Genomic DNA, 17,500 nt, shown 5'->3' on the forward strand with positions numbered 1-17,500 from the left:
GTAAGAACCAAATATGGCCGAAAGCAAGCCACCAAACCTTTCGCTCCGCGAAGACAAAGCAGCCAGTGTAAGAATTTGGCGCAGGAAATTCAATGCCTGGTGCCTGCTACAGCGAAAATGGAGGGACGCCAGCAAAAGCCCAACGACTCCAGAACACTGGGTCCCAGAAAAGGCTCAATCCGAAATAGCGGCTTTCTTTCTCGCCCTCCCGGATGATGTCTTGGAAATTTTTGATACCACAATCCTTCCGAAAATGACAACAGAAGAGAAAAAACAGCCATGGACATTTCAGCAGCGTTTAGAGGGTCACTTTGTCGGTCAAGACAACGTCATGCCCCAACGACTAGCTTTCTTCAATTGCACACAAAAACCTAACGAATCCGTCACAGATTTTGAAACCCGAATCAGAAGCATTGCCCAAAAATCCAAATATTCCGAGATGACAGACCCCCTCCAGGAGCTCATGCGCGACCGCTTATGCACAGGAGTCCACAACAAAGACCTTAGAGAACTACTCCTTCATCACTACAAGGAAGACGGGAAAACACCCCACACATTCGATGAACAACTTGCTCGTGCAAAGTCCTGGGAAGCAGCTCACAACACCAACCTAGCCATTATGCACTCTACCAACCCGAACCTCGAAGAGCAAGTCAATCAATTGGCAACGAAACCGACACCACCCCGTCGTGGAAACTGTGGTTGGTGCGGAGGCCTTAGACATCCCCGCAAGGACTGTCCAGCGACCAAACCAGGTACCTACTGCACCAATTGTTATATGACTGAGAACCATCTTGCCAAGGTCTGCAGATCCCCCAAAGACAAGTTCAAGTTGGATTTTGAAAAGAAACAAAGAAAACAAGCCAAGCACCCTCCCCCTCGGCGCTCAGACACTGTTCACCACTTCTCTCAAGGGAACGATGCATCTGCAACGTATCTTGATGATGATGATGACTACGTCGTCCACTCTTTCTCAGCTTTTGCTCTTTGTGACGACATGGAGGACGACAAATACTTCACCTGGCTCCCAGTCTCCGTTAGCCCTGAAAAGAACATAAAAGTGCTAATGCAAGTAGACTCTGCCGCATCCTGTAACACCTTACCATCATCAGTCTTCAGGAAGATATCGGCAACTGCCCCGCTACGCCCCTCGCATGTCAAGATATTTCCTTACTCTGGAGAACCTATTCGCCCATTGGGCAAAGTCAGTCTAGTCTGCGAGGGCGTCTCCCACTTCGAAACACTAGAATTTCAAGTAATAGACTCGGCATGCATCCCAGGCAAACCCGCCCTCATAAGTGGTAGAGACAGCAAGCGTCTCGGTCTACTGAAATTTCACAAAGACAGAGTGTTCTCCTCCCCAACGTCAGACATCAAACTACCCCGCATTCATCTGGCCTCCACAGATCAGACAACACCTCCCCAGTCAGCAACTACAACTGACTTGCACCCAGGCCACCTCCAGCAGACCCAATTGGTTACATCGTACAAAGACAACTTTGAGGGTCTGGGAAATGTGGGTCAGCCAGTCCATCTGACTTTGGATCCTAAAGTCACACCCTGCCATGCAGGCATCCATCGAGTACCGGTGGCGAAACTCGAAAAAGTGAAAGCACAACTTGACGCCATGGTGAAATGTGGAAAACTCAAGAAGGTGGACCAACCCACAAACTGGTGTAGTAACATGACGGTCAGAGAAAAGACCCGCCCCGATGGCACCACCAAAATACGCTTATGCTTAGATCCCAGCCAAACGCTGAATAAAGCCATCATAATTCCGCGCTACCAGATTCCTACTATACAGGAAATACTTCCACGCTTATCAAGGAAAAAGCATAACACATTCTCCATATTCGATGCCCTCGATGGCTTCACTCAAGTTGCGCTCACAGATGAATCCAGTCTGCTCACCACCATGCACACCCCCTGGGGTCGATACTGTTGGCTCCGCCTCCCTTATGGCGTTAGTTGTGCCCCAGAGGAATTTCAGTTACGAATGCATGAGGCCCTTGAGGGTCTGCACGATGTGTATTGCATAGCTGATGACATCCTCGTCGTGGGCCAAGGCGACACAGTTGAGGAAGCAAACAGAAATCATGATCTCAATGTTCTTGCCCTAATGAAGCGCGCTCGAGACAAGCACCTGAAGTTCAACCCGCAAAAAATTCAGTTTAAACTATCACAGATCACCTTTATGGGCCATGTGATATCCAACCTGGGTGTGACACCAGACCCCAACAAAGTCAAGGCCATCTCTGCTATGCCGGCCCCTACAGATAAGCAGGGAGTGATGCGATTCTGTGGCATGGTGAACTACTTGAATACTTTCTGCCCTAACTTGTCTCCCGTGATCAAGCCCCTGTTTGACCTCACAAAGCAGGATCGTGACTTCATCTGGTCAGACATACACCAGGAAGCATTTGCCCAAGCAAACGTCTCATTACCAGTGCCCCATGCCTCGCTTACTTTGACAACAACAGGCCAGTCACCCTCCAAGTGGATGTCTCACAAGGAGGGCTTGGGGGAGCCCTCCTCCAGCCTAATGATTCCGGAGACCTTCAACCAGTCGCTTACACATCCTGCACCCTTCGCCCCAACGAAGAACTCTGGGCTCAAATTGAAAAAGAATGCCTTGCTATAGTGTCGGCCTGTGACAAGTGGGACCTCTGGATTTACGGCCGCGAAGTGAACGTCCACACAGACCACCAACCCTTAGAAACAATATTCAAGAAGCCTCTACACTCAGCACCTCGCCGCCTCCAGAAAATGCTGATGCGGCTGCAACGGTACAAAATCAAAGCCACATACAAGAAAGGCACGTCACTCATGCTGGCGGACACTCTCTCGAGGGCCCCTCTCCCCACCATCAACGACTCAAAACAGACCAATTTTGAGATCTTCATACTTAACATCGACAGCGACATCAAAAACCCCAGGGTCACTTCCGAGACTCTGAATGACATCATATCTGCAACTGCGAATGACCCCACCCTCTGTCACCTGATCAGGGTCATAACCACAGGCTGGCCTTCAAGAAAATCGGAACTTACCCACAGCTTACACCCCTATTGGAACTTCAGGGAAGAACTAACCCATCAAGATGGGGTCATCTACAAAGGAACGCAAGTACTTATCCCGCTGGCAAAAAGAAACGCCATCCTACAAAAGGCTCACGCTGCCCACTTTGGAGCGGAATCAAACATCCGTCTCTGTAAGGACACTGTCTTCTGGCCAGGCATGAAGTCTGATATTCGCGAAACATGCCGTTCATGTGGGAAATGCGCACAGTTCCAATTACAGAATGCCAAGGAACCCATGAAGTCCCAGCCTATACCAGAGTACCCTTGGCAGTTTATCAGTCAAGATCTTTGTGCGTTTGAGTCGAGCACCTACCTCGTCACAACCGATCACTATTCAGACTTCATCGAGGTTGATGAACTAGAAAACACCTTATCTGCCACTATTGTGGCCAAAACTGAAGCACATTTTGCTCGACATGGTGTTCCAGAAACGATTTTAACTGATAATGGACCACAATTTATTGCATCCGATTTTGAGCGGCTCTGCCACAGATACCAGACAAACCATGTCACAAGTTCACCATACTGGCCCAAGGGGAATGGAAAATCAGAGGCATCAGTAAAAATCGTAAAACGCATCCTGAAAAAGTCTGGAAAAACCGGCCTGCATGAAGCCCTTCTTGTATACAGAAACACCCCCCAAGAGGGCCATCTCTTGAGCCCAGCACAAAGGAGTATGGGACGCCGCATCCGCGGACTCCTACCTATATCTACGGAGCTCTTACTACCCAGCGACCATACTACTGACATAGTCCAGGGAGCCATCGCGGCTAAGCGAACTAGGGCTAAACAACATTATGACATAACTGCTAGTAACCCTCTACCTCCGTTAAATATCGGTGACTTTGTCTACGCCAAACCGTCCCCCCATCACAAGTCTGGCCCTTGGCTCTACGGTCTGGTGACCGCCATTCCGGCCCCACGCTCCTACATTGTGGAAACACCCGCAGGGCTAACCAGACGGAACCGAGCACACCTGCGCCCTGCGGCGCCACCACCTCCTGGTGCTCTAGTCCCAAGGTCGTGGTTAGATAAGCTACCTCCTAGTCCTACGCCGGCGGCAGAATCCCCACCATGCCAACCACCCATCCCACACATTACTCAACCAACCCACCCACCACCTCTTTCACCCACAATGTAACCACCTACCTCAAGTGCCATGCCAGTGCCGACTGCTGAAGTGGAAGTACCCGACCACCCTATTCCAATACCATTAGCACCTATCACCGACGAACCAAGCTTATGCCATCGCCCAAGCCCCATCGCCGAGGAGAGCCACACAAACAAACCTGTCACAAAAACTCGTTCGGGTCGTGTTTGCAAACCCCCTATCCGTTTGAACTTATAACTACCTCCCCGACTAACCATCAATGACACTGTTGCTGTTGGAGATTCATTTTATTACTGTTCAGTTTAACCTTGTTTTTTTTTCCCTCTATCTTTTTTTTTTCTTTTTTTTTCCTTCCCCCTTCGTTGCTCGATGTGCGTAAAGACACTCTTCATTTGGGGGCATTGTTGTTTTCCCCTAGCTGTGGCGGAGACTTTTTTTTTCGCCGACCCGTCACTGACTGTTTTGTTCAGTTATAGTTTCAAAAAAAAAGAAAAAAAAAAAGAAGGAAGGGAGATGTTAGGGTGCGCGATGCACTCTGGACTACTCAATAAAGACACACGAGTTCTCATCCAATATGGCGTCCTGTATTGCATAATAACTGTTCCTTCGCCATTTTGTATGCAGGATGATGCGGGATATGGCAAGAAAACGCCGGTGTAACGCTGGGTGACTGCTGGCGCAAATAGCACGTGACAAAATATTTTTTTGGATTTGCAAGATATTTTCGGATTTTGAAAAAATTTTTTGGATTTCAAAATTACGGTGGCCCATAGGGGACATGACACATTTTTTTTATCGCGCGATAAGTGATAGATTATCGCGCGATAAATGGAAATTATCGCGCGATAAATGGAAATTATCGCGCCATAAATGAAAAATTATCGCGCGATAAATGGAGATTATTGCGCGATAAATGGAGATTATCGCGCGATAAATGGAAATTATCGCGCGATAAATGGAAATTATCGCGCGATAAATGGAAATTATTGCGCGATAAATGGAAATTATCGCGCGATAATTTTTATTATTATCGCGCGATAATATTTATTATTATCGCGCGATAATATTTAGTATCGCGCGATAATTTATCATTTATCACGTGATAAATGGAAACTTCTCAGGTCACGCAATCGGCTGTCATGCATGTCGTTTCCGTGGACGACAATGACTGCCACAGTTGAGGAGCTATGTTTTGTGGTCGATAGTTCGTTTTATTCATGTAAAAAGATCATTTAGCAGTACGTTGCAATACTACGACACATAGCTCTTTGAATCAGTATAGTAAACCTTGATTTTGCGAAGTCCGAGCCCGTGGAAATTTTGTACTATTTATTTATATTTTGTGATAACTTTTTGATGATTGCATGACTTACACTGTCACAGCTGTGTTACACTAAAACCTTGAAATAAACTTTCATCAGTTTTCTCATCTTTTAGTCTATACTATATGCCCCAAAATCAAGGTTTACTATACTGATTCAAAATGTTTTGGATTTCTAAATATTTTTTTGGATTTGCAAAATATCTTTGGATTTGTCAAACTTTTCGACAGTGAGTTTAAAATAAATATTTCGATTTGAAATATTTTTCGGGACTTGAAAAATATTTTTGGATTGTCCCTTTTCAGCTTCCGTAGATTTCCGTAAGGCCTTCGATCATATTGATCACAATATCTTAGTGCATGCGTAAACTCTTAAACAAATTTGCAGCTAAATATTTGAGACTGAAAAATCATAAATCGAGTCTGTGTATAAAACTTGTACAAAGCTTACTCGATGTTGAAGGAAATTGTTCGGCTTCAACACTAAATAAAATATAAATAAATAACCAATATTGGCCAAAACTGATTTACTTTACGCATTTCAATTATAGAATAATGACTTGTGCAAATGAGACTTGTGCAAATGAGATATTTTAACTGACGATAGTGAGGGACTTGGGGGCCAAGTTTTTCCTCTAGTTAGCACATGAAGCTCGAAAAGGCAATAATAAAAATTACCAAAAAACACATTAAAAAAATAAGGCAAAACCGGCGTTGATTGAGGTAAGACCATAACAATTGTTAAGACACATGCCTACCTACCATGTACAACAGACTTGGAGAGCAAAAAGGCCAAAGACGGTTTTGGGTCATGACTTGGAAAATCCACCTAAACCTCCCGAAAAATAATTCGCCGAGGGTTGTAGTAATAGCAACTTAATCCTGAAGCTGGAACATTTTTTAAAGCCTTGTGTCCTATATGACTGTAAAGAGAACGAAAAGATGATGTTATTTAAAGTGATTTGATGCTTGGGCCACCTCAAACTTAACGCAATTTTACTTCGAACTTGAAGTAAATTAGGATCAAAATCTAAATTTCCATCTTTCCTCGGATCAAATATCTCACGATTGTCTCCACGTACAACTTTGTGATTCACAAAAATAAAACATCAACATCTTAAGACTAACCTTCAAGGTTTGTTGTCTCATGTGTACATTTTTATCTTCACTAAATCAAATCTCAAGCTTCAAGTTTTCGGGCTTTTTTCGCACTTTGATCATTAAAATATCCTCAACTAAAGAGCCAGCAAACACCACGAGTATCCACAGAGTTAGAAATGTTGGTGAACTTGTCATACTCCTTCATCCATCTTCAAAAAATATTACAAAAATGTGGCGATCGTCCAGTTAACACCTCGCAGAAACGCGTCAAAAACACTCCAAATGGTGCGGAACGCGACAAAGTTATTCTACTCGCGCATGCGCAGACAAAATGCCTCTCTGTTACTTGTCAGCATAAAATTTGGTGAAGCATTAAATTTGATGCAGCAATAAAGTTGAGACAGCATTAAATTTGATGCAGCCTTAAATTTGAGACAGCATTAAATTTGGTGAAGCATTAAATTTGATGCAGCATAAAATTTGAGACAGCATTAAATTCAAACAGCAAATTTTGACATGAATATTGGCGGGAATCACCTACCATACAAAAAAGGTGCACTGTTCAACAGATTCCGCTCACAAAGCTGAAGGAGTTCTTGGCCGAGACTAATGATCACAGAAGCGAGAAGAGCCGAGGATGGATGCAGAGAATACACATTTTTCAAGTAAGAATTATCGTAAAAGGAATACTTCTGCAAGTGGAATAATGTTTCAAAACAATAGCGAGGAAAAATCAGGCTCAGGCAAAAAAAATATATATATCAAATATCTGTATGATTCCTCAACTTTCTCAAAATATTATTTGTCATGAAATACAAAAAAGGGTGCGAAAGTATGCACCGATATTTGTCCGCAGACCTTACTGTTACGAGATGCAAACACTTTTCCGAAAGCGAAGCTCGAGGAAAACTGAACTTTGGGGCACAGATAATGTCCAAAGAAAAAACTACGAGCATAGTTGCGCGCAAAACTAGGGCTACTGTGTTTATTATCCTTTCAACGCGCGTGAAATAGTGTTTACGCACAGTTTCCTGTTTGCTGAGTGGAATCTTTTCTTTTGAGCGTTATCTGGCACGACTTAATAAATGAACAAATATATTCCTTCTTCTGTGACAACCACAAAACGCTCTCTCATCTTAAATTAAATTCTAAACGAACGCTAAACTAAACGATATTGGGGAATATCACTTGGGTGCTATCCTCGGGTATCAGCCAGTTTTAGCTGAGTATTCTCTCACGTGATGGGTTTCGGCCTAATGATACGTTTCGGCCAATGGCGCCACAATATTTGATTATGATTAAGAAACATCTATCTGAACATTTGAGGAAAGGCCTACACAACTCAAGAACGAAGAGTAAATCTTGGCTAAAAAAACGTAATGAGAAGTAAAAAGGAGAAAAAGCTGAGTGAACTTACAAAAATGTCTCACTCAAACACGAAAATATCTCTGAGTATAACCAGATTAGGACATTTAGAGTTAAAATTTAATACACCATACACCGCTTTGTTTTCTATTTACAAAGTTTTCTATAAGCACCAATTACAATCTATCATTCAAGAAAAAACCGCAACCGATAACGTGTAAAATCTGAACTGATAAAATTTGGGTCGACCTTACGTTGGGGCTTTGGCGGTGAAAGTAGTAATCAAAAATTCAGTAGAAGTCACTTCTAAATTCACGGACAGTTTTCATTTGCTCTTTGAAAAAAAAAACTAAATCCAGCCATTGGTTGCGCTAAAAACGATTTCCCACCCACCCCCCCCCCTCCATAAAGGAGTCCATGTCATGACTGCTAAATTTCCTTTAATACATGAATTTTTTTCTAAAATAATACTTTCCTCATCCCTCCATTTGCTATCTTAATAACAACCTAGAGTTTTGCTAATCCTTTAAAGTTTCTAGTTTATGTCAGCTTTTTCTACATTGACAATTTTAACCAGTCTAGCTTTAAGAAGTTAAACATGAACATATCAAATAGCCTTTGATCGTATCGGCTTTCCTCATTAATACAATATCCCACTTCTGTCAACAGCAAAGAATGTCTGAGCTAAAAAAATATTGATTGAAGACGAGAGGATTGGTTACAGTGAAATATTTGTACTCTTATTTTTTAATTACAATATGTTTAACTTTCTTCATTTGAACCTACACTCACCTACTCCTAAACCATACCAAACAAAAAAAGAGATCCTCCACTTAGAAGAACGCAGTGACAGAAATGTTAATAATTTTTTTACTCCGTTTATCCAAGAGCCGACAATTCTTCATGGCCATGCGTTACGACGAAAGCCAGTGATGATTTCCTCGCTGTGTAGCAGGACAGCAATCCCCTATCATAGGCTCGTTTTCTGCCGCTCTCTCGGGTCCAGTCTTTCCTCTCCGGGGAGGAGCGCGGGCTCCGGTTCCTGAACAGCGGCTGGTAATCGAGCCTATCCCCCATCATCGATAGAAATATCGTCCAATTTACAGGACCATATCTTTTCTAAACCTTAAGTTTGTTTGTTCGCTTTGTTATTCTTCATTAAAGTTGTTCAGTCTGTGCAGCCCTGTCTACTGCCTAGTTTAAGGTAACATTCTAACCCTTTTTATTTTTTTCTTTCTTCCTAATTTATTGTCCGTGGACGTCGTGCATGTGTTCCGCGAACCTGTACAGCAGAGGAAAAAGAAAATGGTCAAAGTTGGGTAACGTACAATTTTGAAGATGACTTAAGTCGGTGAGTGCATTTTTAGACGTTCTCGTTAGTTCTAACAACTTTTTATTTTCCTTCGGAAGTTCTGCGAGCCAGGGCAGTGCTGGCCGTGCACGAGGAAAGGAAGTCTTCCCTTGAGCGTGACTTGTCCTTCGCTTTCTCTTCGCGTTTGCTTCGCATTTTTCTCGCGATTATCTCGCGATTTCCTCCCAATTGCCTCGCACTTGCCTTAGCTCGCCAGAATACGCACATTTGTTGACTAAACTCGGACCTGTTCCATAATGTCTGTAAGCTGATGTTATTTACCTTTTGGCGCACTCTGACGCAATGTCACGCTTACAAGATTCTGTGTACGCAAGCTTGTAAAGAACCTGAAACAAGTTATAGTTTGCATCAAACTAAATTCATTGTTTTATGGATTTTAATAAATGAAAGGCAACTAACTACCTCAAAAAAGAAATCCTTAATCACCAAGATTTTTTTAACTCAGCTGTCATGTTGAGAGGGGAAGGGGTCAAAATAGACGAGGACAAAGAAATCGTTTTTCAACACTAAATATCAACTGACAAGTTGTCTATCACGGGCATTGTACGTCCCCCTTACCTGGTTTTCTCCCTGCCTATGGTCCACCCCCTAAGTAAAAATTTATTACTCTCTTAAATCCTCCTTTAGCAGGCAAGGGTAAAGGAAACCAAAAGGACAAGAATTAACTGATTGGAATAAACACGGTTTAAAAAGGAGAATTCAAAAAGAATTACATACGTTAATACTTTTTAAAAATTGAAACTTTTTTCTTTCGCAGAAACAAAATCAGAGACGAAAAGCTCTTGAAAATTTCATCCACCCTGAGCTTCACTACTTACCAGAAATATCATTAAGTGCACAAGCAATGTGTAGAAAAATACGAACGTTCTAGCAAATTTGTTTGACATGATAAACCGACCCTAGAAAATGAAAAGCAAAAGTATTTCATAAAGCTAAGTGCACTTTGCTAAGAGATGAAAATACTATTGCGGGGAGGATGAAACCTAAAAAAAAAAAAAAAACAAAAAAAAAAAAACAAACAACAACAGCGAGGGAGAAAGTCATGGGAGAGAGCGCGCAGCGCTGGAGTTCAGGGTTCTTAAAAGAGGCTTAAAAATAAGTCTCCACTTATCGATAGGAGCATGGGAAACCGAGGTGCTTCTCATTATCAGAGGGGTCAAAGGAACCATACAGCTTATCAGAGTATCAGACTGATCGAGTGTCGCACAACATGCTGGTCTCCATTTGTAGTCCTACGTGCAAGAGAAGGTAGGCGCCGGCCGATTAACAGAATTAAATGGTGTCGACCGAGAACATGAAACGAATGTCGTAAATAAAGGTTGTGCTAGTTCATCGTGGTAAAAACAATTATATTAATAAAGAATTATCGTTTGTCTCACGATGCGGTCACTTATGATGTGAATCGCGGCGTTTCGACTGCATACTGCTAGTCTTCATCAGGCGATGAGATCGACTGGTTCAATGGTTCGAGTGGTTCAATTTGAAAATATTTTTCCACTTACCAGGTTTAGAGTAACCTTCTCATGCGGACTAAGCCCAAGGTATCTCTGTTGTTTCTCCTAAATGCAATAAACAGGTCATATCAATCAGTTTTTCAACTGAAATATAAAATACAGGGAACACTAAAATCGTTTAAGAAAGGGAAAGAAAGTTACTATAATTTCAAACCAAAGTATTGGTCCATAAAGTACACAACAACAGTACAAACCAGGCCTCAGATTGACGCATCGCTTTGTGATTAAGTATTATATGTAGCGTGACCTTAGTGATCACGATATGTGGCCTCTGTCACGCAACTCTAAGCCAGGAGCATCCTTTCGATTTAGAAGAACTGGGTGGCAAAAAAGGTGCTCTACAGCGCTTAACCAAAGCTGCTATTAAGATCAGTTACCGCGCGACTTACCCGTTGATTAAAGGCTGAAAATGGATCCAATCTTTGTTCATATTGTGACGAGTATCTGCTGACTGTGGCTTCTTCTTCTCGGCCCCCTGAACTCTAAGGAAAAACAAAACCACGAAACGATCATAGACTAGAAAACAGGGCTGTGCTAAAGCCGAAAACTTTTTACGTAACTTTTGCAAAGTGCCTCTCTCTGAAAAGAGGTAAGCACCCCAGATTTCTGAGACAAGATCCTTCAAGCAACCAATGATTTGTTTCGGAGTACGATTTTGAAAACCTCGCATCAAAAAAGCTTTGCTACTCTTTAAAAGCCATGCATAAGTAAAGGAAAATGGAAGAATATCGCACTGGTCTGTTATAAATCCAAAGGGGAGATAAGGGGCAAGATCTAATCTACCATATTTGAAATGAAAAGAAAAGTGTCGTATGTTCTTAAGGATTGCTGGCTCGCGAAGGGCACTTTTGGAAGGGGCCCACAGGTGGAATGTTTGGTTTGCATCATACCATGAAATTCGTTTACCTTCGTAGGGTAGCTTTGAAGAAATTTGATTTTCTCGTACAACTTCACGTTATCCGACCTCAGGGTGTCCACTTCATTTTGCAGCACACTGATCTGTTGCTGATTATGGCGTAGTTGCTGAAAGACCAGACGGAAACTTTGGTTAACCTTTTAGTAAGAGCCAATTCAAGGGTTTGGTATGGGTTTTAGGCAAAAAGCGTAAAGAACGAATTCAACCACTCAAAGTATAAATCAAAACGCGTCTGTAGCGCCGATTTTAAGTGAAATGGAGGGTAATAGCGTAACCCTTTCCACCCTATCACCAGCGCGTATACCGTTCTCTATACATTTTCAAAGGCGCTGAAAAGGAGGATTTGTTTCACAATCAGTAGCTTCGTTGGTGGTTGATCATTTTCTTTATTCTCGTCAACTTAATGCGTTAATCGGAGGTTATATTGCAAGGAGAAATTAGACTACTGTCATTCTTGGGGGTTAGGGTTAACCAAAAAAGGCAGAGGTTAACAAAAGCGATGTGATCCACAACGACAACAACAGCATAAACGTTCACACTTCCTGATAACTCACCGCTTCTAATTCCATATTACGGATTTTAAATCTCTCTCTCTGGCTGGCCACGATCGGTAGAAGAGATTCCATGGCTACATTCTCACCGGTTAGACCTACCATGGACAACAGACAAACAAACAAACAAACAAACAAACAAAAACAAAAAAACTATGAAATTCAGATCAATCATCCTGCATCAAAAACAACAACCACAATGATTTTCATATTCATGAAATCTTTTTAAGGATGCCTAATGAAAAACACGTCATGTCCTTCATTTGACAAAATAATAGATTCCACGTTGCAATGCGTCTCTTGAGTTATAGATCACAAATGACGTCCATGACACTGACGTTTCCATAATAAAATTTATTTTCAAAGTGAAGCAAAGCATTATACCTGCTGGTGCCACAGCTTGTTGTACTGCATTAGATACAAGTTCTGTCTCAGTAGGAGGTCCTGCCTCGCCCTGTTAATAACACAATGACAGTTAACCACTGAACTCCAATGAGTTACTAACAATTTTTCCTTAAGAGCCATAAACATTTGTTGGGCTTGCCATTATGTCAGAGACTTTACACCTGAAGCTCACTTTTACGTATTCATTAACTACGGCGGATTTATCGCATTTTCTTTATAATTCCTACCGCTAGGCCGAGTATGAGCATTTTTCCACTTATAATGTTTTGCTCTTACCTCTCCCTGACCACGGAATGCAGATGGAAGAGCGTTCACACTCAGAAGATCTGCTTCCAGCTGAGCAATAAGTTCCTTCTGTTCCTTCACTGTATTGACCGCGTCATTGTATTGTAAATGAAGTTCAGAATAACGACCTGAGATAAGAGAATAATGGGAATCCTTTCCTTACCAGTTGACACCCAAGACATGAAGCTAAATGCAACATCTACCTGATAACTTTGAGTCTTCTCATTACCAGTTTGCTGGATAAAGTATGGATATTATAGCGAGAAGTTACATGTTAATCACCTCAGGGAGTTAAAGAGTTAACCCAAATAACACAGAGAGGAATGCAGTGAAAGTTTAATGAATGTACGAGTTTGTCCATTAGTTTTGACGAAGAATGAGATGAAGTATGATCCCACACAAATATAAGCAGTAAAAAAACACTTTGATTGTGAAGTCTGATGGTCCAAATGAGGCCTGTGCTGAAGAAGACTGTCATTCCTTTAATAATCTGTCTGTGGCATGCATTCGTAAATAACATAAATAAAATTTAAGTTGGACAAGGCAATGTTTGACTCATTAACAAAGGGTGAAAATCCTTGATATCCTTGCATGTATTGCAGGGCTTGACACTAATTTTTCAACTTACTAGCCAAGTAGCTATAGAGACATCTTAGATGTTTTTAGATTTTATGACAATTTCAGTCAGTTTACTAGCCAGACTGGCTAGTGAAAATTGAAAACCACTTGCCAAAACTGAATTTCTACTAGTCTGTGGCTAGTGGGCTACCGTTAGTGTCGAGCCCTGGTATTGTGTAACACACCTGTCAGGTCAACATTTTCAACTTTTAAACTTGTATTTTCAGACTGAAGCTCTGCAAACAAAGACATCAGTAGGATTAACCCCCCAAATTGCAAACTTAATTAATAACCTCTTCTGAATTTACATCACATACATCTTTTGATAGTTCACAGAGGCTAATTTCAGGAGCAAGGACATTGCAGTAGTTACATTGTAAAAACTAGTAATAGTTTTCACTAGAGCTGCCCCCGCTTTTGAAGATCTGTTTAACACCTGTACAAAGACATTGCAGTAGTTACATTGTAAAAATAAAAACAAAACATTTTCTGACTGTGCATTTACATACTTTTATTCTTGTCAAGAAGAAGCATCTCTAGAGATTTTGGAGTAGAGTCCTAAAACATATTAGTGAACAATTGAGTGTGTGTACTTGTATTTACAGTATAGCATTTTTCATTATAAAAAAAATGTACAAAAAAAGAGAACTATTGATCTTTAAGACTGAAGTTTTTTATAACTATTTATTGACTCCAAGACTATACGTGGACTCTTGTTTTGCCACATATGACAAGGAAATGAATTATCACTATAATAACAATTCAAAGTTAACTAGTAGGTAAGGAGCTTGATGTAACACGTAGAATGAAATTAAGTGATGAAATTATATTTTAACACAATCATGATGCAAAAAAAAACAAACAAACAAAAAAAAATTGAGACATAATTATTTCTAGGTCTATACAAAATTAGTTCTACCACGAAGATACATATATTTGGTAATAATTATCAACAAAAGAAGTTGTGGACAAACCATCTTTTCTACATCCCTGGTTTCCTGGCTTGTAGAGAACTCAACTGATTTCAAAATGCTGATAAAACCACAAAATTAAAATGCATTAGTGCAATGTCAAATCATGAGAACAAGACAATATTTACACAGGGTAACGGTATACCCCTTCAGAACTACTTATCACCAGGGTCCTGTACACCACAAATTAGTTTATATACACATAGGAAAGGACTGATCATCCTTGTCTGGTGTCATAAGAATATGGAGAAATAGAGTTGAAGCTAAAATCTTCCAGTTTAGCCTGAGTAGCTAGAGTTTTTCTGACCCAAAGCAAAATAAAGGCAGAAGGATTGTAGAAACAAGGCGTTGAAATTAGCCTAGTTGATTGCTGCTCATGTTTAAAGTGCAAATCCATTGTGGACAGTAAAAGTACAAATACAAAAATAATGTTTTACCCATCATCTCATCAGAAACCCACTTCAACTGAATGACAAACCCCAAACCAACATAATCATGTTGGCTCACACCCCAAAACCTTCACTTTAAGAAAGACAATTGGTTACCCATCACCCAATAACAAAAATGAAAAAAAAAAAAACCTTGACACATCTGTGCGTAACACACTATGACATAGCCAAAGTCATTCTGAACTCACTTCAATTCCCTCTTGATCTCTTCATAGTTGCCCTGTTCATCAAGTTTTGCCTCCTGAAATGACAAGAAAAATATTTAGTGAATGGAACAATGCCAAGGAAATTCAGTACTGAATCATCAATAGTCAATGGCTTTTAAAAAAAAGACACAACTTGTTCATTTGTCTCATGAAAACTCCTCTATTAAAAAAAATTAAACTGCCTGAGATGGTTTAGCCTAAACACAGTATCCAAGTTACATAGCAATTATCTCTAACATTCCATTTTATTCTTTTTGCTTATCATACCAACTGTTGAAGGGCTGATGTCTTGATAGCAAGTTGATCCTCTAGCCTAGCAATCTGTAAAGAAGATTAAAACAAAAAATAAAACCACAATATTGAACAACTGCTTGTATGTGGCAGCGGTGCTAGCAGTAACTAAAATTGTTTGCATCACTGCAAACCAGTAGGCTCAAGTACATGTGTGTATCAAATACAAACTTACCTCAATTGCAGTTGATTCTTTTAATCTATTCTGTATTGCTTGTGATTGTTGTACATCACTTACTAACTGAGATATCTGCAGTAGAAAGATGTAGATTTACATGTATCCACTAAATTTTGCACAAAGCTGTAGAAGTTATCAGTTTTAGGACACTTTTTTGAAATGCACATTTTGCATTTTTTTCATTTTCACACTTGTAAATTTACATGTATAAAGTACACTCCAAATTCATTGTTATTAATGATTCATAATGTAAATTTAGTACCTGTCTCTCCTTAGCTGCTAACTCATGCTCCAAGCTTGATCGCGAAATCGCGTCAATGGTCTCGGACTGTAGTTTTCAATGGAAGAGAAGTGGAAAGAAAGCATGCTAACAAATGAGATCTATAGCCTCTTGTGTTGGTAAAAGCGTAACTATCCACTTACAGGTATAAGATACAAAATCACAAAAACAAAAAAAACAAAATTAACTAAATTTAAGTAAAGAAATATTCTGTAAACTAACCATGTTTGGCCTTTGCTCATCACCTGCATTCTGGAAAAGAAAGTTCATTAATGAAAGTAAAAGTAAGTTTCCAAACCCTGAGTGAAAAAAATATTCATGTCTAGATGGTCTTATCCAAATACATAATAAACAACAAAAAATTGGTCATACATCACTACAAACCTGTAAAGCATTCTGCGCAGCTATAAGCTCTTCTCGGAGGGATTCAACTTGCCTTTCAGCACTCAATGCTCTCTACAAAAGTGTAAGAAGTACATGATCATGTAAACAAAGTAGTAATAAGTATACTTTAAATTTACTTTATTAACACTTTTCCGTATGATGCACGATCCTCGTAGGAGAGAGTGCTATTTGTGCAATAGCGAAAATCAGACCTGAAAAAAATCAGACCTGTACGGGATTTGAACCACTGACCTCTGCGATACTAGTGCAGCGCTCTACCAATTGAGCTAACAACTGGGAGCAGGCCGTTAAGTTGATTCGTAATAAACCCGTGATGATAAATCAGATAAGATGAATACAAGAAGTTTATGTATTTCGTTCATTAAAAAAAAATTAAAAAGGAAAAGAAAATAGTCATTAAAAAGGGAAGGGCTGTGAAGGCCATTCAAAGAAGAGTAGCTGAAGATTGTTATATTACAATGGAACATTTGTTGAAAGCACTTGATTAAAAACTGGACTTCGCAACCAAGGATATGTGCATTTCAGGTTTCAAACAACTTGACCCAGGAATACTGGTCAGCACACAAAATCAATTAAAATCTCTCCAAATCATCAACAATCTCATACACAATATGAGATCTTTTTATTGTCCATATATACATACATATAATATATATATATATATAGTGATCAACTAAAATTTCAATGATTTGCATGGTAGACCAGTTTTTTCACAGAAAAATATGTAGCCTTACTATAAATACTTATTAAGTGCATCATTCTGTAAATTATGACAAAATGGTACCTGATTTGCTCTTTCTACATCACCTTCTAGTATTTCGATTTCTGAAGACCTTGTTAGGGAAAGAGAGCCTGTGTTAATGAAATCCTTTTCACTTACTGACTGACCATCTGACTTCAGGAACAACTTACTGACTGTCTGACTGTATAACTTCCACTCTGACAAAGGGCTAGTGCTTCAAATGTCAGCTTTGAAACTTTTTATGTTGGCCAGTTTACTTTTGATAAAACCAAAATTACTCTGACTGTCAAACTGACTGACTCGCCCTCACTGACTGATTGACTGACCCAAACAATGAGA

At 40.3% G+C, this 17,500-nt stretch overlaps 2 protein-coding genes across 2 annotated transcripts in view; one reads left to right on the forward strand and one right to left on the reverse strand.

The window, feature by feature from the left end:
• Positions 1 to 13: 13 nt before the first annotated feature.
• Positions 14 to 2,641, forward strand: LOC148717478 (uncharacterized). The gene has a single exon (XM_088743712.1). It carries the CDS (start codon positions 14 to 16, stop codon positions 2,639 to 2,641), a length of 2,628 nt encoding a protein of 875 aa, XP_088599838.1.
• A 5,468-nt stretch (positions 2,642 to 8,109) lies between these two features.
• Positions 8,110 to 17,500, reverse strand: part of LOC111332394 (protein CASP) — a 16,856-nt gene continuing 7,465 nt past the window's right edge. The window contains exons 10-28 of the mRNA XM_088743384.1: positions 17,204 to 17,252; positions 16,399 to 16,470; positions 16,237 to 16,266; positions 15,997 to 16,062; positions 15,732 to 15,806; positions 15,533 to 15,586; positions 15,248 to 15,300; positions 14,614 to 14,671; positions 14,149 to 14,197; positions 13,825 to 13,875; positions 13,013 to 13,149; positions 12,716 to 12,785; positions 12,335 to 12,429; positions 11,771 to 11,887; positions 11,254 to 11,346; positions 10,853 to 10,909; positions 10,169 to 10,249; positions 9,612 to 9,676; positions 8,110 to 9,260 (exon numbers count right to left, since the gene is read on the reverse strand). Coding sequence (XP_088599510.1) covers positions 9,224 to 9,260; positions 9,612 to 9,676; positions 10,169 to 10,249; positions 10,853 to 10,909; positions 11,254 to 11,346; positions 11,771 to 11,887; positions 12,335 to 12,429; positions 12,716 to 12,785; positions 13,013 to 13,149; positions 13,825 to 13,875; positions 14,149 to 14,197; positions 14,614 to 14,671; positions 15,248 to 15,300; positions 15,533 to 15,586; positions 15,732 to 15,806; positions 15,997 to 16,062; positions 16,237 to 16,266; positions 16,399 to 16,470; positions 17,204 to 17,252 — 1,309 coding nt within the window. The 3' untranslated portion in view covers positions 8,110 to 9,223. The remainder of the gene's footprint in view (positions 9,261 to 9,611; positions 9,677 to 10,168; positions 10,250 to 10,852; positions 10,910 to 11,253; positions 11,347 to 11,770; positions 11,888 to 12,334; positions 12,430 to 12,715; positions 12,786 to 13,012; positions 13,150 to 13,824; positions 13,876 to 14,148; positions 14,198 to 14,613; positions 14,672 to 15,247; positions 15,301 to 15,532; positions 15,587 to 15,731; positions 15,807 to 15,996; positions 16,063 to 16,236; positions 16,267 to 16,398; positions 16,471 to 17,203; positions 17,253 to 17,500) is intronic.

Source organism: Stylophora pistillata, chromosome 13 (assembly GCF_964205215.1).
Source record: "Stylophora pistillata chromosome 13, jaStyPist1.2, whole genome shotgun sequence".
Taxonomy (NCBI): domain Eukaryota; kingdom Metazoa; phylum Cnidaria; class Anthozoa; order Scleractinia; family Pocilloporidae; genus Stylophora; species Stylophora pistillata.

Bases quoted from the DNA above. Each gene is read 5' to 3' on its own strand.
- LOC148717478 (XM_088743712.1), top strand. From the start codon at position 14: ATGGCCGAAAGCAAGCCACCAAACCTTTCGCTCCGCGAAGACAAAGCA.